The 22416-nt window shown below is 39.2% G+C and overlaps 1 protein-coding gene and 12 non-coding genes across 13 annotated transcripts; all 13 read left to right on the plus strand.

Annotated features, from left to right (window-relative positions):
• The first annotated feature begins 186 nt into the window (after positions 1 to 186).
• Positions 187 to 260, plus strand: trnai-aau (transfer RNA isoleucine (anticodon AAU)). Its single transcript has one exon. It is a non-coding gene; the product is annotated as a tRNA-Ile (tRNA).
• Positions 261 to 603: 343 nt separating this feature from the next.
• Positions 604 to 677, plus strand: trnai-aau (transfer RNA isoleucine (anticodon AAU)). The gene has a single exon. It is a non-coding gene; the product is annotated as a tRNA-Ile (tRNA).
• A 572-nt stretch (positions 678 to 1249) lies between these two features.
• trnai-aau (transfer RNA isoleucine (anticodon AAU)) lies at positions 1250 to 1323 on the plus strand. The gene has a single exon. It is a non-coding gene; the product is annotated as a tRNA-Ile (tRNA).
• A 233-nt stretch (positions 1324 to 1556) lies between these two features.
• trnar-ucg (transfer RNA arginine (anticodon UCG)) lies at positions 1557 to 1629 on the plus strand. The gene has a single exon. It is a non-coding gene; the product is annotated as a tRNA-Arg (tRNA).
• A 274-nt stretch (positions 1630 to 1903) lies between these two features.
• Positions 1904 to 1977, plus strand: trnai-aau (transfer RNA isoleucine (anticodon AAU)). The gene has a single exon. It is a non-coding gene; the product is annotated as a tRNA-Ile (tRNA).
• Positions 1978 to 2628: 651 nt separating this feature from the next.
• trnai-aau (transfer RNA isoleucine (anticodon AAU)) lies at positions 2629 to 2702 on the plus strand. The gene has a single exon. It is a non-coding gene; the product is annotated as a tRNA-Ile (tRNA).
• A 233-nt stretch (positions 2703 to 2935) lies between these two features.
• trnar-ucg (transfer RNA arginine (anticodon UCG)) lies at positions 2936 to 3008 on the plus strand. The gene has a single exon. It is a non-coding gene; the product is annotated as a tRNA-Arg (tRNA).
• Positions 3009 to 3352: 344 nt separating this feature from the next.
• trnai-aau (transfer RNA isoleucine (anticodon AAU)) lies at positions 3353 to 3426 on the plus strand. Its single transcript has one exon. It is a non-coding gene; the product is annotated as a tRNA-Ile (tRNA).
• Positions 3427 to 4123: 697 nt separating this feature from the next.
• trnar-ucg (transfer RNA arginine (anticodon UCG)) lies at positions 4124 to 4196 on the plus strand. Its single transcript has one exon. It is a non-coding gene; the product is annotated as a tRNA-Arg (tRNA).
• A 344-nt stretch (positions 4197 to 4540) lies between these two features.
• On the plus strand, positions 4541 to 4614 carry trnai-aau (transfer RNA isoleucine (anticodon AAU)). The gene has a single exon. It is a non-coding gene; the product is annotated as a tRNA-Ile (tRNA).
• A 233-nt stretch (positions 4615 to 4847) lies between these two features.
• Positions 4848 to 4920, plus strand: trnar-ucg (transfer RNA arginine (anticodon UCG)). The gene has a single exon. It is a non-coding gene; the product is annotated as a tRNA-Arg (tRNA).
• A 337-nt stretch (positions 4921 to 5257) lies between these two features.
• trnai-aau (transfer RNA isoleucine (anticodon AAU)) lies at positions 5258 to 5331 on the plus strand. Its single transcript has one exon. It is a non-coding gene; the product is annotated as a tRNA-Ile (tRNA).
• Positions 5332 to 6808: 1477 nt separating this feature from the next.
• On the plus strand, positions 6809 to 17360 carry LOC111654580 (sterile alpha motif domain-containing protein 9-like). Its single transcript, XM_023405671.2, has 5 exons — positions 6809 to 6962; positions 9258 to 9413; positions 10930 to 11067; positions 11367 to 11412; positions 11522 to 17360. Exons 2-5 carry the CDS (start codon positions 9313 to 9315, stop codon positions 16328 to 16330), a joined length of 5094 nt encoding a protein of 1697 aa, XP_023261439.1. The 5' UTR covers positions 6809 to 6962; positions 9258 to 9312; the 3' UTR covers positions 16331 to 17360.
• Positions 17361 to 22416: the final 5056 nt, after the last annotated feature.

A 22416-nucleotide genomic window follows, 5' to 3' on the forward strand; every position in this document is an offset into this window, starting at 1 on the left:
TTGACGGTAGCCTAACATAAAGGTCAAAACAGTGAGAAAAGGCAAAGCCCTTTAAAAGCAGATGAGGTGTGACCATGTGACCGATCAGCAGATTGAGGCCTCAAGTCGCTTCATGGTTGCAGTTTGCGTCCTAGCTGTCTCCAGATGTAATGTGGTTGTTGAAGCATCAAAGTAACACCAACTACAGGCCGGTTAGCTCAGCTGGTTAGAGCGTGGTGCTAATAACGCCAAGGTCATGGGTTCGATCCCCATACTGGCTAATAGCATTAACACTTTAGGCTCTCTCTGTTAATGCATCAGACAGAAACAAACAATACTATCAATGCTATACTATCAAAACTTAAACCTACAATGGTCAGCTGTAGGTTAGGGTGGTGATGCAAAGCTTGAGAAAATCATGATGCAAAATCTATTTTCTCTGTTTTGCTATTTCTCCTCCATAAAAGGTGGAGGCGATCACATCAAGCTAAACATGGAAAATAGGATCCAAATTGTCCAACTTGTACTTTTGACCTTAGCCTAACGTAAAGCCTCAAGTCCCTTCATGGTTGCAGTTTGCGTCCTAACTGTCTCGAGATGTAAAGAAAATTTTATTTAAAAGTCGGCCGGTTAGCTCAGCTGGTTAGAGCGTGGTGCTAATAACGCCAAGGTCATGGGTTCGATCCCCATACTGGCCAATAGCATTAACTCTTTAGGCTCTCTCTGTTAATGCATCAGACAGAAACAAACAATACTATCAATGGGTACTTCAGAAATTTGCCGTTGATTTTAGGCTACCAATAACACCATGATCATTCATTCTCTCTTCAAACAGTCTCATGTTTAGTCCAACTTTTACTTTTGACCTTAGCCTAACATAAAGGTCAAAAGAGTGAGAAATGGCAAGGACCTTTAATAGCAGCTGCTCTTTGACCATGTGGCCTAATGGACAACGCGTCTGACTTCAAATGAGAAGATTCAAGATTCGAGCCCCTTCATGGTTGGATGTTGCATCCTACGTATTGCTGAATTGGTTGTGTTTGAAGAAAGCATCTTTATTGGTGCAACACTTAAACCTACAGTGGTCAGCTGTAGGTTAGGGTGGTGATGCAAAGCTTGAGAAAATCATGATGCAAAATCTATTTTCTCTGTTTTGCTATTTCTCCTCCACAGAAGGTGGAGGTGATAACGCCAAGCTAAACATGGAAAATAGGTCGAGTCGGTTTGTTCTGTCTTTGCTATATTCTAAAGGAAATTTTATTCAAAAGTAGGCCGGTTAGCTCAGCTGGTTAGAGCGTGGTGCTAATAACGCCAAGGTCATGGGTTCGATCCCCATACTGGCCAATAGCATTAACACTTTAGGCTCTCTCTGTTAATGCATCAGACAGAAACAACCAATACTATCAATGGGTACTTCAGACATTTGCCGTTGATTTTAGGCTACCAATAACACCGTGATCATTCATTCTCTCTTCAACCAGTCTCATGTTTAGTCCAACTTGTACTTTTGACCTTAGCCTAACATAAAGGTCAAAACGGTGAGAAATGAGAATGACCTTTAAAAGCAGGTGCTCTGTGACCATGTGGCCTAATGGACAAGGCGTCTGACTTCGAATCAGAAGATTGAGGGTTCGAGTCCCTTCGTGGTTGGATGTTGCATCCTACGTGTTGCTGAAGCGGTTGTACTCGAAGGAACCAAGAAAGCATCTTTATTGGTGCAACACTTAAACCTACAGTGGTCAGCTGTAGGTTAGGGTGGTGATGCAAAGCTTGAGAAAATCATGATGCAAAATCTATTTTCTCTGTTTTGCTATTTCTCCTCCATAGAAGGTGGAGGCGATCACATCAAGCTAAACATGGAAAATAGGTCGAGTCGGTTTGTTCTGTCTCTCCTTCATTCTAAAGGAAATTTTATTTAAAAGTCGGCTGGTTAGCTCAGCTGGTTAGAGCGTGGTGCTAATAACGCCAAGGTCATGGGTTCAATCCCCATACTGGCCAATAGCATTAACACTTTAGGTTCTCTCTGTTAATGCATCAGACAGAAACAAACAATACTATCAATGGGTACTTCAGAAATTAGTCATTGATGATAGGCTACCAATAAAACCATGATCATTAATTTCTCTCTTCAACAAGTCTCATGTTTAGTCCAACTTGTACTTTTGACCTTAGCCTAACATAAAGGTCAAAAGAGTGAGAAATAGCAAGGACCTTTAATAGCAGCTGCTCTTTGACCATGTGGCCTAATGGACAACGCGTCTGACTTCAAATGAGAAGATTCAGGATTCGAGCCCCTTCATGGTTGGATGTTGCATCCTACGCGTTGCGGAATCAGTTTTGCTCGAAGGAACCAAGAAAGCATCTTTATTGGTGCAACACTTAAACCTACAGTGATCAGCTGTAGGTTAGGGTGGTGATGCAAAGCTTGAGAAAATCATGATGCAAAATCTATTTTCTCTGTTTTGCTATTTCTCCTCCATAGAAGGTGGAGGCAATCACATCAAGCTAAACATGGAAAATAGGATCCAACTTGTCCAACTTGTACTTTTGACCTTAGCCTAACGTAAAGCCTCAAGCCTCAAGTCCCTTCATGGTTGCAGTTTGCGTCCTAACTCTCTCGAGATGTAAAGAAAATTTTATTCAAAAGTAGGCCGGTTAGCTCAGCTGGTTAGAGCGTGGTGCTAATAACGCCAAGGTCATGGGTTCGATCCCCATACTGGCCAATAGCATTAACACTTTCGGCTCTCTCTGTTAATGCATCAGACAGAAACAAACAATACTATCAATGGGTACTTCAGACATTTGCCGTTGATTTTAGGCTACCAATAACACCATGATCATTCATTCTCTCTTCAACCAGTCTCATGTTTAGTCCAACTTGTACTTTTGACCTTAGCCTAACATAAAGGTCAAAACGGTGAGAAATGAGAATGACCTTTAAAATAAGGTGCTCTGTGACCATGTGGCCTAATGGACAAGGCGTCTGACTTCGAATCAGAAGATTGAGGGTTCGAGCCCCTTCGTGGTTGGATGTTGCATCCTACGTATTGCTGAAGCGGTTGTGCTTGAAGGAACCAAGAAAGCATCTTTATTGGTGCAACACTTAAACCTACAGTGGTCAGCTGTAGGTTAGGGTGGTGATGCAAAGCTTGAGAAAATCATGATGCAAAATCTATTTTCTCTGTTTTGCTATTTCTCCTCCATAGAAGGTGGAGGCGATCACATCAAGCTAAACATGGAAAATAGGATCCAACTTGTCCAACTTGTACTTTTGACCTTAGCCTAACGTAAAGCCTCAAGCCTCAAGTCCCTTCATGGTTGCAGTTTGCGCCCTAACTCTGTCTAGATGTAAAGAAAATTTTATTCAAAAGTAGGCCGGTTAGCTCAGCTGGTTAGAGCGTGGTGCTAATAACGCCAAGGTCATGGGTTCAATCCCCATACTGGCCAATAGCGTTAACCCTTTAGGCTCTCTCTGTTAATGCATCAGACAGAAACAAACAATACTATCAATGGGTACTTCAGACATTTGCCGTTGATTTTAGGCTACCAATAACACCATGATCATTCATTCTCTCTTCAACAAGTCTCATGTTTAGTCCAACTTGTACTTTTGACCTTAGCCTAACATAAAGGTCAAAAGAGTGAGAAATAGCAAGGACCTTTAATAGCAGCTGCTCTTTGACCATGTGGCCTAATGGACAACGCGTCTGACTTCAAATGAGAAGATTCAGGATTCGAGCCCCTTCATGGTTGGATGTTGCATCCTACGCGTTGCGGAATCAGTTTTGCTCGAAGGAACCAAGAAAGCATCTTTATTGGTGCAACACTTAAACCTACAGTGGTCAGCTGTAGGTTAGGGTGGTGATGCAAAGCTTGAGAAAATCATGATTCAAAATCTATTTTCTCTGTTTTGCTATTTCTCCTCCATAAAAGGTGGAGGCGATCACATCAAGCTAAACATGGAAAATAGGATCCAACTTGTCCAACTTGTACTTTTGACCTTAGCCTAACGTAAAGCCTCAAGCCTCAAGTCTCTTCATGGTTGCAGTTTGTGTCCTAACTGTCTCGAGATGTAAAGAAAATTTTATTCAAAAGTAGGCCGGTTAGCTCAGCTGGTTAGAGCGTGGTGCTTGTGGCTGCTTGTGACCATGTGGCCTAATGGACAAGGCGTCTGACTTCGAATCAGAAGATTGAGGGTTCGAGTCCCTTCGTGGTTGGATGTTGCATCCTATGTGTTGCTGAAGCGGTTATACTTGAAGGAACCAAGAAAGCATCTTTATGGGTGCAACACTTAAACCTACAGTGGTCAGCTGTAGGTTAGGGTGGTGATGCAAAACTTGAGAAAATCATGATGCAAAATCTATTTTCTCTGTTTTGCTATTTCTCCTCCATAGAAGGTGGAGGCGATCACATCAAGCTAAACATGGAAAAAAGGATCCAACTTGTCCAACTTGTGCTTTTGACCTTAGCCTAACGTAAAGCCTCAAGCCTCAAGTCTCTTCATGGTTGCAGTTTGTGTCCTAACTGTCTCGAGATGTAAAGAAAATTTTATTCAAAAGTAGGCCGGTTAGCTCAGCTGGTTAGAGCGTGGTGCTAATAACGCCAAGGTCATGGGTTCAATCCCCATACTGGCCAATAGCATTAACACTTTAGGCTCTCTCTGTTAATGCATCAGACAGAAACAAACAATACTATCAATGGGTACTTCAGACATTTGTCCTTGATGGTAGGCTACCAATAAAACCATGATCATTCATTCTCTCTTCAAGCAGTGTCATGTTTAGTCCAACTTGTACTTTTGACCTTAGCCTAACATAAAGGTCAAAACGGTGAGAAATGAGAATGACCTTTGACATCCGGTGCTCTGTGACCATGTGGCCTAATGGACAAGGCGTCTGACTTCGAATCAGAAGATTGAGGGTTCGAGTCCCTTCGTGGTTGGATGTTGTATCCTACGTGTTGCTGAAGCAGTTGTGCTTGAAGGAACCAAGAAAGCATCTTTATTGGTGCAACACTTAAACCTACAGTGGTCAGCTGTAGGTTAGGGTGGTGATGCAAAGCTTGAGAAAATCATGATGCAAAATCTATTTTCTCTGTTTTGCTATTTCTCCTCCATAGAAGGTGGAGGCGATCACATCAAGCTAAACATGGAAAAAAGGATCCAACTTGTCCAACTTGTGCTTTTGACCTTAGCCTAGCATAAAGCCTCAAGTCCCTTCATGATTGCAGTTTGCGTCCTAACTGCCTCCAGATGTAAAGAAAGTTTTATTCAAAAGTAGGCCGGTTAGCTCAGCTGGTTAGAGTGTGGTGCTAATAACGCCAAGGTCATGGGTTCGATCCCCATACTGGCCAATAGCATTAACACTTTAGGGGTCTCTCTGTTAATGCATCAGATAGAAACAACCAATACTATCAATGGGTACTTCAGAAATTTGTCGTAGATGGTAGGCTACCAATAAAACCATGATCATTCATTCTCTCTTCAACAAGTCTTGAAATGTAGAATATCAGATTTTAAGACCATGTGGCCTAATGGACAAGGTTTGAGTCCCTTCATAGTTGGATGTTGCATCCTTTCCATCTGATGTATTTGAAGGAATCACACATGAAGTGTCTTTATGGCTTTAGTTGGCGTCACTGCACAAAATATGAGACGGCTGCAATGTGCTTGTTGAAGCATCAAAGAAACAACCTTTACAGGCCCGTTGGCTCAGCTGGTCAGAGCGTGGTGCTTATCATTTTTAGAGCGTTTGGAACATTTTTCAATCCTTGCTTTCTCCTCTCTTAAATCGTCCCTCTCTCTCACATGTTCCTCCCTCCACTCTGTGCATGCTCTTACATGTCTTGCTCTGTGCATGCTTTTACATGCCATGCGCATTCTGATCAGAATTCGATGCACCCCAAATTATTTCTAGCAGCTACGGTTACTCATGAGTCACATCCTTTGTGGAGAGCACTGTTAAAACTGGCTTTCCACTCATACAGAGAGCAGTAAGCACTCTTCTCTGTGACACATGGAGGAATTGCAGATCGTTTTTCATCCTTAGTCAATCTCTGGGATAAGAAAGGAAGCTTAATTCTTGGATAAACATCCCTGACCAAAGTGAAAGGCTCTGTTTTACTTCTTTCACAAACTGAAGACCTTTATTATTGATGTTTGAATCGAGGTTTGCTTAGAGCCATTTTAGTGCTATTTGTAATGCTTCTTGTGATAAACAGCTGTATTTCAGATTTTTATTGTGTGATATATAATCCTACGATACAATAGTCAGCATATGTTTGTTTATCTGGCATCAGGAATGTGCAGATGACTGTTTCTTAGTTAATTCTCCGCCAGGTGAACAGAGTGCTTTTGAAAAATTATTTTAAAAATAATTTAATTATCTGTATGGTTAACTCCAACAGTTAACCAACAACAATGTTCTCAACACATTTTAACAACTGAACAGCTTTAAGACTTTCTTTCCCTCTTCTATTCCACTTTCCGCACTTATTTCTCCAATGTCATCTCTCACCGTGTGTGTATTGCACTGACTGACTCAAGTTGCAATGATTGGTTGAGTAGCGTCACATGACCAGTGACATAAAGGCTAGAAATGCTGCACATCTTAAAATTGAAATACTCCATCAAACTTTAATCATTCTCAATTTCTGGATACAGACCATAGTCCACTTTTTAGAAAAAATCTGAATGGAATAATGCTTTCTCTTATCATTGGTTAACACACTACCATGTCTTTCAGGTTCTGATCCCTCTGACTGATGCTGACACACCCACATAAAGACACATAAACCAGCCACTCCCGGAAACAAAAACCTGCAGTGATCAGACGTCGTCTTCCAAGTAGAAATGAAACTGACTGTCACTCTGACAACTGACTGTTGTTTTTTAGACACACAATAAGAGATAACACGATTTGTAAATTATACAAGATCTGCAAAATATCATAACAACACAAAGAAACACAAGAGGACACAAAGAGGTAAGAAACCCAGAGCAGTCCACAACTGTTTTACTGTTTTTACCGAGTAATAGTCTGTGTAGGGAAATGCCTGTTCCGCTTTCCTTTTGCATAATGTAGTTGAGGTAACAATTAGTAACTTAATCATTCCAGTGGTCAGGCTAATAACCAGCGTGCGGCATATAAAATGACAGTCAGGGGGGTCAACTTTTTCTCCAGGGCGAAAGGGAACCCAGTAGAGTGCAGATCCTTCAGTGAATTGTTGAAGTTTGTTCAGTATCTTGCTTGTTTAACTAAGGCTCTCAAATAAATGAAGTGGAGTAAGTGCATTTTTTTACAGTAGAGTGGAAGCATAAAGTCGCATAAAATGGAAATACTCAACACCTTAAAATGATACTTGAATTCCTGAGTATAAAAAAAAAAGACTATTATAAAAACTAATGTCAAAAAGGTAAAAGACTAACTAAACCACCACAGACATAAAAAGACTAAAATGAAATAATGAACTATATTGATGCCAAAATGTATCTCTACAACAACGAATCCTCCATTGTCTCACTGTTCATGAGCACTAGTGTTTGCTAACATTAGATAATGTATGGCATTTTGTATGGATAATGAAATGCAAAGCCTACATTGTGAAAGGCTAACATTAGTTAGCTAAACTGTAACTTAAAGCTAAAGTTAGGAACTAACTAACAGTAGCATGAATGTGAAACTCTGGAAAGAAAAGACTGGCAAAGGTGTGTCACACTTGAATCAATGGAAGTATTACCTAGAGGTGAAAATCACAATAGTGTTACAACCGTCTCTAAGCAGGCCTCTCTCGCTGCAGGAGTCTGATGGGTGGAGTCTGGTTGTCAGAGAGATTCAGCTCACCTGATCTGGCTGCATTACATAAGCTAAATATAAATTTCATGTATGTGCATTTAAAAAATATTTTTAGTTATAACTCCTGTCGTCTTCCCTACTTTGTCACAACCAGACCGGATGTGACAAAGGAGGGGGGGATTGGGGGCTTGTCAGGGATGAAATAGTTTGGTGAGATGAAGTTTAGCCTTTATGGTAATCTTGTCGTAATTTGGCCCGATTTAGTTTGTGTTGTGCTAGCTCCTGTGACAATGGGGGTTTGTCGGTTAGTATGTGGACATTTGGTCCTTTGGTATGTTTTTGAAACCGCAGACTCTGCCTACTTGTTAAGATTAATCTGGGAAGTATCATATGTGAATGTAGTGTTTTTCTTTTTTTTCTTTTTTTTTGGGGGGGGGACAATAGTCTAGATATTCTAAATATTCTAAAATTTGGTATGTGTTACTACATTGTGTATTTTGGTTTGGGAGTTGAGTTAAATGTAGTAGAGTGGTGCCATATTTCAGTGCTTAAATAGAATAATAGTTTCAGAAAATGTTAACACTCAAGTTAATTACAAAATGCATTAAAGTTGCACTTACTTTCAGCACTAGCACTAAATGTAGCCACTTAAATCTCTGAGTATTGTTTCATGTGCTGCAAGACTAAGAAAGGAGTTGATTAGACAGAGTTGTGACTGTGCATCATTACTCCTCAAATGAAACTGATATTGTTGTCAGGGGTAACAACAGTATCTATGATCTAAAGTAATCCAGAAAAGGCATTGGCAGGGAAATTTTGTATGCTATTTATGGAAATTTGCCAGTTGTATGCAACAGTGTTTCTGCACAGCTGTAATGATTATGCAATCCCACTTGTGTAATACACCACAAAATTACATTGATACATATTTTTCTTAAAGCCACAAATAATAAAACAAAATTAATAGTCAGCTGCCAATTTACTGTGGCTATAGAGCTGATGAAGTAAAGTACAGTCAAATCACTTTGGATTTTGATTGAGATTAAATCATTTTCTCCTCCAGAACAAAACTTAAATCTGTGGTGAACAAGGAAATCATGGCATTTAATCCTCCCTAACAAATGCCACTCCTAAACAAATGCACAAGCAGTGAGGTAAAACCAAAATAACAGGTTTTACAAGGCTCATAAAATGCTTTTTGGTTTTTTTTAAAACAAGGTTATCTTACTATGTGTAATTCCGCCAGAGCCCAGGCAGACAGAAGTGTTTTTCTTGTTACTGATATATTTGGAGACTTCCTACCAAATCTACCGTGACAACTGAACACAGTATAACCATGTTAGCTCAATACAAACATTAGCATGCACAGCATGTTAAATGACATTTTACCAAAGTAAAATAAATGAAATTGGTCTGTCTTACAAAGGTATGGAATGATGTGTGTGTCCAGTATCAGTATTTACAGAATCATCCTGCTCCTTCTAGGAGATAATGAAAGAAAGTCAAGAAGGCCAGTCCACACCCTCATGACAGAGCAAAGATGGATGCCAAGCTGCAGAGGCAAGATAGTTGTTCAAGCCATCTCTCTATGATGAGCAACATGTCTAAAGAGGAGCCTCCATTTTTCGGCAACGAGAAAAGGTATGCTTAAAATTAATGTCATTATTTATCCCCTATACCATATTTCAAGAGCAGGTATGCTCTTTGAATTTATTCAGGCCCCATTTCTCTTTCATTTTCACTTGCAACACAGTGATTTCCATTTAGGCCTGTGAGAGCAGAACTTCACTCACCATCCTCCTAGTTGTGTCCATCCTGGTCTTAAGTGGGGGCGGGATTCTCACCATCCTCTCTTTGTAATTCTTGTTGGGGTTAGGGTTATAATCATACTACCGTCAAATCAATATAACAAATACAATGTGTATCATCAGCAATAAGATCAACAACACAAATCACCCCAGATCATACACTCAGCTGTAAACCTGCTTATTCATCCTGTTATCCAATCAGCCAATCATGTGACAGCGGTGCAATGCATAAAATCTTCCAAATATCGGTCAGGAGCTTTAGTTTCAGGTTCACACACATCATCCTTGAGTTTTTATTCAGAATGGTGCCAAAAACAAAAAAGGAGGAGAATGCCTTGTGTCAACAGTCCAGGCCGGTGGTGGTCTGAAGGTGTGGGGAGTGTTTCCATGGCAAACTTTGGGCCCTTGAATATTCAGTCATTTGAATGCCACAGCTTGAGTATTGTTGCAGACCATGTGTATCCCTTTATGGCCACAATTTACCATCTTCTAATGATCACTTCCAGCATCATAATGCGCCATTTCATAAAGCAAAAGTTGTCTCACACTGGTTTCATGAACATGACAAAGGATTCACCTTTGGGATGTGGTATAACAGGAAATTGTTAGCATGAATGTGCAGCTGACAGATTTTCACAACTGATGTTATGTAATCATGTCAACATGAACCACAATCTCAAATTAATGTTTCCAACATCCATTCATGAAGAATTGAAGCTGTTTGATAGCAAAGGGAAACCCTACCCAGAATTAGTAGTGGTTTTCCTAATAGAGTGCTCAGTGAGTGTATAACAATGACATGGTTACATATTTTTAATATGCAATGGTGACTTGTTCTGGTTTCTTGCACCACATAATCTAAAAGAACAAATATCCATGTTGGCATAGAACCTTCTCAAGCACAAGTCGGCAACACCGGCTCCAGTTTAATGGCCACAAGTTTACCTAACCCTGTAACCCTGTAACCCTGTGTGTAACCACAGACCTTGAAATCACAAACAGATTGAGAAGTCAAAACAACTAAAAACACAAGAATTGACTAACAACCTTAAACCTTCAAAAACAACCTGGTGTGCAAACAGTTCATTTCCGTAATTACTTACCACAATAGACCCACACTCAAGTAGCCCACTCCAAATTACTTATTACATAAATAATCATAAAAGGGACAAATGTAAATCCCTGTTAACCCTATAAAAACACATTAAATAGCACCCTATACAGATGATTTGATGTAACTGTAACAATTTTCTGTAAGGCATAAAAGCATTCTGGGTTATGAGTGTACATCCGGCGTAACACCAGTTTACAGCTCTAACATTTCATAATTTGTACTGTTTCACTTCCAGGAGCTCTCCATGTGCTGAGACAGACAGGATGGATGGAAACTACAAGAATAAACCTACAACACCGACTTGTGTGCCACTGAAGAGTGATGGGTCAATGCCCCGGAGTGTCAATTATAACTCTGGAGATGAAGAAGCAAGGTAAGAGTTTTTGTCCACTCTTAACTAAGATGAGACACAAAATCTAGATATGTCCACCTATTTTATTTTTGTACTTTAATGAATAGACACAAAGCATTTATTGTATATGCATGCATGTGTGTTGACTGATTATCACGCAGCTGAACCAAATGTTAGTTTTCATTAGTCACAACAATGAGTTTTAACTGTATTTATTGCCACAGACTGAGCAAAATTCTACAATATATTAGATCAAATATATTTTTTAGAAACAATATAATTTGCTATAATTAAGTGTATTTCTTATTTTTTGTTTACAGGAAAGTGGTACCAGTCCCAACACAGTCCCCTGCTGGTGGGCCACAGGTATGTTACAGCTGTTTTATCTTAATTATAGTCGTTTCTGTTTGGAAAGTAATTGCTGTCAAAATATCCAACATTGATTTTCCACTTATTAAACCTTCTTGGTGTACAGGCAGAGTATGACCTCAGTCTCCCCCCACTGATCGAGGACTGGACCAAAGAACACGTCAAAGACTGGCTGATCATTAGACTTAGAGTACCACAGAAAATTGCACAAAATCTTTATGAGCAAGAGTTTTCAGGAGCTTGCTTGGTCTCCTATGACAAAAACGACTTGTTAGAACTGGGTGTTCCACGAGCTCCAGCAATACTAATAATACGACAGGTTGAGAAGCTCAGGAGACATTTGGAGACTTTTGAGCCATGTGTGAGAACACCAAAGAGCCATTATGAACTCAGCAAACGTGAACTTGGTAAAAGGACAGAGATGGAGGTTGTGTCAGGAAATATGGATGAATCTATAGAAACTGAAACGGTGTCATCAGATTCAGGAATTCAAAGTCTAAGCTCCCTGCAGATGTTGCAGATGGCAAGAAACAGAATAAAATCTTTAATAGGTCAGAAGACAACAAATGACACACAATTACATGCTGAAATTACTGACAGTGCAACATTTCTACAATTAAAGAGGCCAATATGTCAGATCAGGCCCTTTGATAAAAGAAACTCCAACATCTTCTACAAAGAAAATTACATTCTTCCTCCTGTAGCCGGTCCAAGTGATCTCATTGACCCTGTGCATGAGTACCAGTTTCTGCCTACAGCAAATGAAGCCAGTGAAAGAGAGATCCTTTATGAATTCACAAAAGAAGTATTCAGTTTTGCTGCGAGCTGCATGAATTCACGAACAAATGGCACAATTCATTTTGGAGTGCACAACCAGCCAGGACAGGGACACAGTAAAGTAGTTGGACACAAGATCACCTCTTTCGAGAAGTATAGTGAGGTGTTTGAATCATGTCTGAGTGAATACTTTGAAGAAAAGCATGTAAATGCTGCCAGAATGTGCATCAGGCCTCCAAATTTTATACAAGTTCTCTGCGAAGATGGAACAACTTCAAACAAATGGGTGATTGAGGTTGATGTAGTTCCAACATATTCAGAGACACAAGATCATATTTTCTATACCATGCTGAGTATTGCATCAGCAGAAAAAACGCAACAATGCAAAACTGAATGTCTCTTTGTGCGGGATGGCCTGAGGGCAATCAACATTTTAGCAGATACAAATCCTCGAATATTTCAAGAGAAGATAAAAGATTTGGCTGATAAAGTCCAGTGTTGGGCTTCAGCACGAAAGGCAGCAGAGGAAAAGGAAGAAAAACAACCCTCCGAAGGCCATCAGGGCCAAAGGTTAAAACAGCTGATAACTTGTGGAAGAGATGCATTCGAGAATTCCCTTCAAGTTATTGTTGTCACAGACAAATGTCATTCAAGCCAACTGGAGCACTTGGATTTTCTGAAAGAGATTAAGTTGTTTGCAGTACTTGATTTTGATCCAGACTCTGATGTAAATGGAACATGCAATTTTTACAGAAGAGATCGCATAGCCAATCTGCACTACCCATACATGTACACTACTCAGGACAGTGTTTCTGCAGTCATTGGAAAACTGAACTTGTTTAAACAAACAAGTTGGATTTTCTGCAATGGACGTGCGGATGAAGAGTGTGAAACAGACAAGCCACTAACACAAAGCGAATGGCTTAAAAAACGCTCTGGTGATGTTAACAACATGGTTTCATATCTTTGCAACCCAGATTTGCTTTCCAAAGATAGACTTGTGGTATTCATTCTTCACTCAGCAGTAACTGACATCTCAAGCCCTATTTTGGAGACCTTCTGTGCAATCTATCGCACACTGGAAGGGGTTGACAATATGTTGTGCATCTGCAAAGACTCCAATGTATTCAGGGACTGGCAGCAGCTGATTGAGAGTCGCTGTAGAGAGGACATCACTTGTAAATGCATCTATGAACTGAGTCTGAATGAAATATCAAGCACCATCAAAAAACTTAGAGGACCCCAAACACAATCTTCCAGGAGATTCTTGCCATCCACAGGCTCCAGCTCTGTCCTGCTGGCAAAACAAGATGAAGAGCTTATGACTGTTTTGGATATCTTATGTGAAAATGAATGCCAAAACACAGAAATCGAAACAAATGATTCTTTTAAAGAGTTCAAAACAAAGACAGAGGAGGACTTTTACAGAGGAGGGCAAGTCTCATGGTGGAACTTTTACCTTTCTGAGATGAAAGGCAGCCTGCCATTCATCAAACGAGACAAATTCGATGAGCTATGTGATCTGATCACACCTGTGAACGGCTACACATCTCCATGTGTTATGATCAATCTCTTCCATCACCCCGGATGTGGGGGAACAACTCTAGCAATGCATGTTCTTTGGAGCTTGAGGCATAAATTCAGATGCGCTGTTGTTAAAAACGACATTGCGACAAATAATGAAGTTGCAGCCCAAGTCATGAAACTGCTGACATATGGCAAACAGGAGCAGTCAGGATACACACCTGTTCTCCTCTTGCTGGACAACTGGGATGATGTAGACGACCTAAAGCAGTGCATCCTTGCCAGTGATAGGAAGCGACATAACAGTGTAATGGTAATCATTCTGAACTGTGAGAGAACCCAGTTCCCTGATGATAGCTCCAAGAAGAGTCGCATTGCAAATGTGTTCATCACCAACAATCTGTCAAAGAAAGAGCAGAGTTTGTTTTCTGAGAAGCTTCAACAACTCAAGGACTACCATAAAAAGCCAGACACTTTCTATGCTTTCATGATCATGACAAATAATTTCAGTGAGACTTACATCATGAATCTGGTGAGCAACATTGTTAAACATCTTGACACCACTACCCCTCAAGGTAGGCTCTTCTCCTTCTTGGCTTTACTAAACACCTACATCAATGGATCCTACATGTCACTCTCTTTGTGTGAAGAGTTAGTGGGGATAAGGAACGCTCTGTGGAAGCAAGGAACTCTCGATGATGAAATGAATCCCTATTCCACACTGATGATCACTTTCACTGTCGAAGAAGATGGCACCTATCAAGCAGTACGATTCTTACACCAAATGATTGCTAAGAAGTGTCTTGAAGTTCTTCAGAAATACAAACTTTCTCTGGCTGAGATAACTACTAATGTTTTGCACTGTGACAAACTCTACAAATCACGCATGGGAAAGGGGATCCTGGTCCAAAACATCCACAGCATGCTCATCACACGTCACAGAAAAGTACAAGGAGATGACAAAGACACTTTGTTTTCTCCATTGATTGAAGACATACATGAGAAGGAAGGACCTGACAAAATCAAAGAAGTCTTAGAAAGAGCCACAGAGAGGTTTGACAGAAGTGCAACAATGCCACAAGCATTGGCAAGACATCTCTGCTTGAAAGAAAGAGACTTTAAATCTGCCCTCAAGTGGGCTTTGGATGCACAAGGGAAGAATTCAAATTCCTACATTGCAGATACAGTCGGACAAGTGTACAAGAGCCACCTCAAAAAGGAAATTGAAGATTCTAAGGATCTCACTCCCGAAGCACTTGACAAATGCCTCACATTAGGATTCAAGGCTGTAAAGGCATTCCAGGATTCACAGGAGCTAGCCAAGAAAGATGAACAAGTAGATCCGTTTGATCTTCGCAACAAAAGGAAATCAAAGTCCTACAATACATCAGGCTATGTTGGAGAGACAGAAGTCATGCTGATCCTTCTTGATGTCATTAAAGATCTTCCTCTTTTTGGCGTCAGTGACAGACATAAAAGAGATAAAATGCTGCAGTTTCTTAGAGATCGCCACCCAGTGAGCAGTTTACGTGATCACAACGACACGACTGTTAACCAGTTTGTGGATGTCCTGGCAGAACATGAGAGATTTCTGATGTCCTTGAAGACAAGGCTGAAGGAAATTTTCTTTTTTTTTGAGACCTATTTCCATTACCTAAAGCCTAGGTCAACGGAAAGGGAAGCATCTGATGAAAGACACAAACGAAAGGTGTCTGAGTACTTCAAAAAGTATATTGAAATATTCAGTTACTCGGAAGAGGAGAAAGCATCTGAAATAGCCAGTAAACCCAAACTGAGTCTCCATCAGACAATAGTGGACCATAGGAACTATCTGGAACTAGAGCGAGCAGACTCATTTGCTGGACTCCTGCAGTGGTTGAATGACAAGAGTGGAACGGAAATGGAGCACATTCTCAGAAAATGGCAGTTTATATTTGAAAACTCAACCAGAAGAAGTGTTAACGATACAGTCAACTTCATTCTGGCAAACATAATTCTGCACAAATTCAAGCCCTCTTCCACATTGCTGAAAAAATATGAAGTCTTGGTTGACCTTCTGAATGAGGAACTGCAAAAGGAGGGTACTCATTCAAAACAGACAGAGCTGTACTACCTCTCCATGCTGCTCATGTGGCCTACACAAAACCGAAGGCTTGAAAACTCTTCAACATATCAAAATATCTCCCTGTACGTCACATCAGCCAAGAAATCTTTTCATCGACGCTTCGCTTTCATGTTTCCAGCAAGAAGTTCTATTGCTCATTTCTTTCTTGGGAAATCCAGTGGACTCAAGCGAATAGTTTCCAAAGTGGAGCTCGATAGAATTTTGATCAGTGTTTCAGGGAAAAGTCAATCTCGTACCCTGCACCATCTCTGGCAGAGTGGTGCAGCATGGAACGAGCCAGAGGTCCAGAGTAAGCTATTGAGGGTTAAAGGGAAATCAGAAAATGGTGACATTTATGTCAACTATGGTGGAAACCTAAAAATGCCGGTGCGTCCCGTCTACCTGGGTGATATCCGCAGCGGATACAGTCGGGAAGACGTATCCTTCTACCTTGGATTCACCATGGAAGGTCCTGTGGCCTATAATATTAAGTACGAAAATGACCAATGAGAAAATTTTAACTGGCAGATGTGAATAGTTGTTTACTCGCACAAATTTACATAAAGAATAAAGAATAAGAGCCATGTTAAAAACTCCAAGGAATTGGTAAAACCATGTCATGATTATGAGCTCATTTTATAGTACCATGAACATATGGACATAAAAGCAGTGAATATTACAGATTGAAAACCTACACTCATAATCTTGTAGACCAAAAGTCATTAAAAAAAAAAGGAGTTGCGTGATCTTCCAAACTAATAAGTGCAACCTTGGGTTTGTATTATTTGTCTTTGGTGGCATGATAGTGATATTTTCCACAGTTATAAAATGGATTACCAGCTAAGAGGCTAACACTGAACATTGAGGGTGACCAGCTGTGCGTTACCCTGACTGCCTTTTTTTCATGGCGTCCAAATGTTTTGGGATTGTAACATTTTAGTTTATTTTCATTACAGAGTTAAACATTACATCAAACAATGCTTAGTTGATAATAGATACACTGCACATTTGATTTTTTTTTTTTTTTTTGTCATTTTATATTCTTGTATCATTTTAACAGTTTTGGAAAAGTGGCCACACATTTAACATAAGTTATTCTATTACTTTCAGTTAGTCTGTGACGCAGATGCTGGCCACATAAGAGAAACTAGTTCCAGGTACTAGTCGGTCTATCACTGACATTGTTGTGTGATATTCAAGGTCATTTTTTAAATAATTTTTTACTGCATTATATTTGCCATTGAGAAAAACATTTTTTAACATTTAGAATCTGTGTATAGTATTTTCTCAGAGAGTCCTCAATTATGGTCTAATAAGTGTCTTTTACTAAAACTGAGAATAATGTGTTATGGTATTATGTCATGTTTATCTCTGCTGAGTCACAATTTGCTTAATATGTGTTTGATGTTCATTTTTTAAAGATTTTTGGATTTTAAATGGATATTTCTAGAAGTGCTATGTTTAGTGTCAATGATGTACATGTATACATTTGATGCCATGATATGATACAGATACTTAATGTGAAATTAAAATCCTGATATTTGAGCATAAGAAGATCATTTGTTGTAGCATATTACCCGAATACATATCACGCAAATGTCTATGCGTTTCTAGCTATTGATTTCTGCCAGTATGGTTGTAGGCATACAGGACAGTCACAGCTCTCCACCTCCCTCATCCAAAAAGCAGATGAACACCTGCATTGATATTTATGAGGCACCATTTATTAAACACCCATTATCACAGTATATTGCTCTCTGCAGTTAGCTTGTAATAAAGCCTATTACCATTTTCCTCTTAGAGCGAAAGCTATTGTCAAGGAAAATCTAAGTGTTTCTCAAAGATTTAATACTTCAATGATGTCTCACCGTTCAAAATATGTTTGAATGCTTTTTTAGCTGCAAACAGTTCCAACAATTCCTCCGTGTACTGCCTGGAGTATATTGAATCACTGTAACAAATGTGATATTATATGTTGATTGCTGTGCAGGTTTCTCTTATCAAAATCAATTGGCACAAACAGTTTTTTATTAGGGGGGTGTTCAAAGGCTGCAGTGTTGCCAACTTAATAGATTTGTCGCTAGATTTAGAGACTTTTTTTCAAAAAAGCACCTATTGACAAATCTAGTGACTTTTTGGACAAACCTTAGCTACTTTTTTGTAAAAGACAGTCGCCAGTAATGCCCCATGATTGACACACCTCTGTTCAGTGAGTGGCATTTAGACACAGATGTTAGATAGCTAAAGTGGCATGCAATAAATATATTGTGGAAACAAGAGAAATACCAAATACAAATTTACCTCTAGAGAGTCGTTTTATTACTTTACAGAAAATATAATTTTTCTAAATTGTAGTGATGGCCAGATGACAACTTGTGAAGCTTTGGGGCTTTCTTTCTTAAGATTCAAATTCATGTGCCTTCAAATTTGCAGTCTTGTTTTGCAAAGGCATTGCCATACTTCTGACAAAGGAAGGTAAATAGAGGTTAGGTGTTGTACACTAAGCAGATACTCATTGTAGTGTTGGGGGATGACATTAACTCGTTTGACCACAAGGGGGCACTATGAGACCTAGTGTGAAGTCATGTAGACCACATTTACACCTCTTTGACTGAGATAACTGTGACAAGAAAACAAAGGACAAAATCACTCAAAGTGAGGTTTAAAGGGGCAGATTGAAGTTGTTGTCAGCTGCATCCTGTGCGTTTTATTTGGGTTCTTAATGTAGAACGTTTCAGTTCAAAATCACACAGATATCAGCCACTAGAGCGTTTTATATGTGGTCCTCTTCACAAAAGGCTTATCAATAGTTCTCAGTACTGTGTTGCATTAATGAGTCATTCAGTCACAACAACAAGGCACTACACACAGAAATTTATCAAAAACAGTCTCGACAAGCCTTTGGTACCATTAAAAAAAAAAAACTCATTTAACTCTTTTACGTGTACTTTCTGTAAAAAGAGGCAAAGATTGTCTGATGTTACTATTTTGAATTTACATTACATAAGTGGGGAATAAATTTGGCATAAACAGCATCACTAATCTTGACACTTATTTTTGTTACACTATGCTGGAGTACAGTTCAAAGATTTAATGTTCAGATGACAAATCTACATTTAAATCCAAGCCAGTTGCGATGTTTATTTCCAGGTGAATCCCGCTCTGGGACACCGTAGTTTTGAGGTGTGTTATAACACTGAGCATGAGGAGTTTCATTTATCTTTATTTTAAGTCATCTCTGACTGGATATTTATAAAATTATATAAGGAGAAGTGCTAATTGCCGTTCCCTTTAGTCCACTTGAAAAAACAAAATTATATACTTTAAATGAGGTGAATAGATAAGATGTCATTAAAATAAAAATATTTTTAATGGTGGAGTCTCATCTTGTTATACAGCCCTGTGTCAAATGATAAAACCTTGTAACCTTTCTTTCAGTTATTTAGTATATATTGTGCGTTATGAAATATTCCTCACCATTACCACCTGTAAGAGATGAATTGACTCTTCCAGTGATTGTACAGGACAAATTAAGATAACTGCCAACTGAGTATAGCCTACATGCAAAAAAATACCGATTATGCTGTAAACAGCAAATTGACTGAATGATTACAATAAACTCAATGTTAAAGAAGTGACACCAGTTATCTCTTTACATTACGTATGGGTATGAAATTTGGTCTATTTACAATGCATCAGTATGGGATGTCAGAACCCTGCTTTCATTCCCTCAGTCTGCAACATCACTGTTTACTGTCACCCTGGCAACGGGTTCCGGTTTAGTAGTTAACGTTAGCGTAGCCTGCAGATTAACAATGAACAATTAAATTGTAATATGTAATTTCTTAACAAAACAAGTATTAACACCAATAGCCATACTATTAAACACCTTAACCACCTGTCACTTCATATCAACCGTTAATGTAGCGCACGTTACTTATCGCCGATAATTTGAGGAAACAAAACGGCTCATAATAGTTTGCGTGCTCTTACTTTGAAAAGCGGAAATGACGGCGTCAAAAGGCGATCACATGATTTCCGATGCAGGTCAATTTTCGATCAGACCATAGACTATACTATATAAAAAGGTTCAGACGGGCAGAAGGTTTGTCTCAAAACTATCTGTGTAAAACGCAAATCCACAAGCTTAGAGAAAAGAAAATTGCTACAAAAATGTTTGAAAGTTGTAAATGTTAGCAAGATATTCACTAGTGATTTTCATTCATAATTAATTGACTTTATTCATTCATGTTTTTATTCATGGAAATTGTTTTGTAGATCTGTTTTATATTTGCAAAATATTTTTGTTAGTTTACAAATTTATATATATTTATATTATATATATATATATTTGTATTTGTGGAAGGTGCTCTATATTTACAGATCACACATTTACCACTGATTGTTTGTTTTGCTTAAATAATATTTAGGCAAATCTACCTCCATACCCATCCCTCTGTACGTAAGTAAGTTTTAAGTTGTAAGTTTTCACATCTCCTTCATTCTTTCCTCCCTTTCTCTTTCACTCCTCTTTCTACTCCTTTCTTCACTCTTCAAATCCAGACTTCCTCTTCTGTCTTCTTCTCACCCGCTCTCCAACCCTCCTCTCCTGGTTCTTCATCACATATTTTTCTCCTCTCTTCTTCTCTTAACTTCAGCTTTTCACTCCTTTCTCACTCCCTTCATCTCTTCTCCTTTTCTTGCTTCCTTTCCTGGTCCACAGGTTGTCCCGTCCTTTGCCTTGCTGTCTTACTCATTTTAACTCATGGCTCGCCCAGCTTGCCGAAAATGAAACCATCAAGTGTTTTGAGTCAAGCCCAAATGCTCCACAAGTTGTCGGATGACCTTTATATGGCTATTTCCCCAGTACAGTACTAATAGAGCTCCATTGATTTGCCGGTCCGGTCAGAGAGACTGAGAGGAAATGACACCAAGTTGAAGTTATAAATATAAATATTGTTATTATAAACTTCATATACGATTCAGGGCTTTTGGGGAAAACATCCGGGGCTGTAGCCCCATAAGCCGCACCCCTCGCTCCACCTATACCACAAAGCCAACCTCACTGAGGTGTCCTCATGTCACTCATATAATCAAGAATTCCTTTGTGGCACCTGTAGAGTGTGTCTGAATTCCTCACAGAACTTGATGCAGAATGTAGAAAGTCACATTACAAGGAGAAAGACTTCAGCATCTTTTTTAAAAATCCATTTGAGAGCAACATGGGAGAAACCATACAGCTGCAAAGCCTGCGGCAGAAAATTTTGTAAGCTCCACACAGGCGAGAAGCCCAACAAATTCCACATATGCTTCATCCAATTGAGCTGCAAGACTATGACAAGATGTACAGCTGCGGGGACTGTGGCAAAGAGCTCAGTGACCTAAATTTGTGTATGCACATGAGAGCTCACATAGGATGAACATGTGCTGCTGTGAGTTTTGCATCAAATATTTCATATATGTTCAAAAGTTTTACATTCACAAAAAAAGTCCACATGAAGGGTTTGTGTCTGTTATTTACGTGGAGGGGTTCTTGTAGCAAAAAGGTCTCAAACAATATCTTAAAGCTCAATACTGATATATTCCAAGTGATAAAGGTATACAGATCTATAGCTTTGATCCCACAGAGACAATGCATTTGATTCCTGATAGATGATTGCCTGAGTCATCTTACTTTTATCTGAGTCAGTTAGCCTATTTGAGTTTCATGCCATTGTGTAGCCTTGCTGTCAGCAGAAATGATGTGGGCTCAATTCCCAGACCTGGTGTTGTGCTAATGCTTGTTTCCCGTAAAATGTATTTCCGCTTTCATATTCATTCATGGCATTAAAATATTGCACACATAAATATTGAAAATAGCCACTCCAAAGAAACCTAATGGTTCTCTGTATATTTGGAATGGAAATCACTGTTTATTGTCTCTCAAGAAGCAAAGTGTCGAGAAAATGTTGGAAAAGGTCCACGCACACACACACACACACACACTAAGAGTAATACAGCAGAAACAGACTCTGGAAATATAGACTTGTTTTGCAATTCTAAAAAAGGCAAAGGTTTGCTTTAATCAGTCAGACAACTGAAGTTAGCTGAAATGACTTTGAGCCACTAAATTACCTCAGTAACCCCATAGTCTACAGTTGTGTTGTGGTCTCATCCAGATTTTGAATTGGATATAAAGTACAATTGCAGGTACAAAGACAATTTTTTTTTGGGTGGGGACACTTTAATGTAGTTATTTCAATATCAATGCAAAATATGTTTTACCCTGCACATGATCTAATTGCTGTAGAAAATCTGCGTATCATGGGTTTCTATATGCAAAACCTATAATACACTGCTTTGCTAGAAGTTAGGTCAGGCTATGCACTAAGAAGTTATTCCCTCCTGCATGAGTACTAATAAATAAACAGCACTCTTGAGCAAAATATGAATGCAGGATTTCTAGATTTAGTTTGAGTATTTCATGACAGTTTTCTTTTTTTTACTGTAGTAAAGTGTTTCTCATCACAGCAGTACTCCATATATGAGTGGTGGTGCTGTCTGGCAGATGCTGCGGTGCGCTAACGTTATTTCCTGCTGCTCCCTCCCTCTCCCCC

Source organism: Seriola lalandi, unplaced genomic scaffold (assembly GCF_002814215.2).
Source record: "Seriola lalandi dorsalis isolate HSWRI2012SDOR001 ecotype SW California unplaced genomic scaffold, Sedor1 jcf7180002054282, whole genome shotgun sequence".
Taxonomy (NCBI): Eukaryota; Metazoa; Chordata; class Actinopteri; order Carangiformes; family Carangidae; genus Seriola; species Seriola lalandi.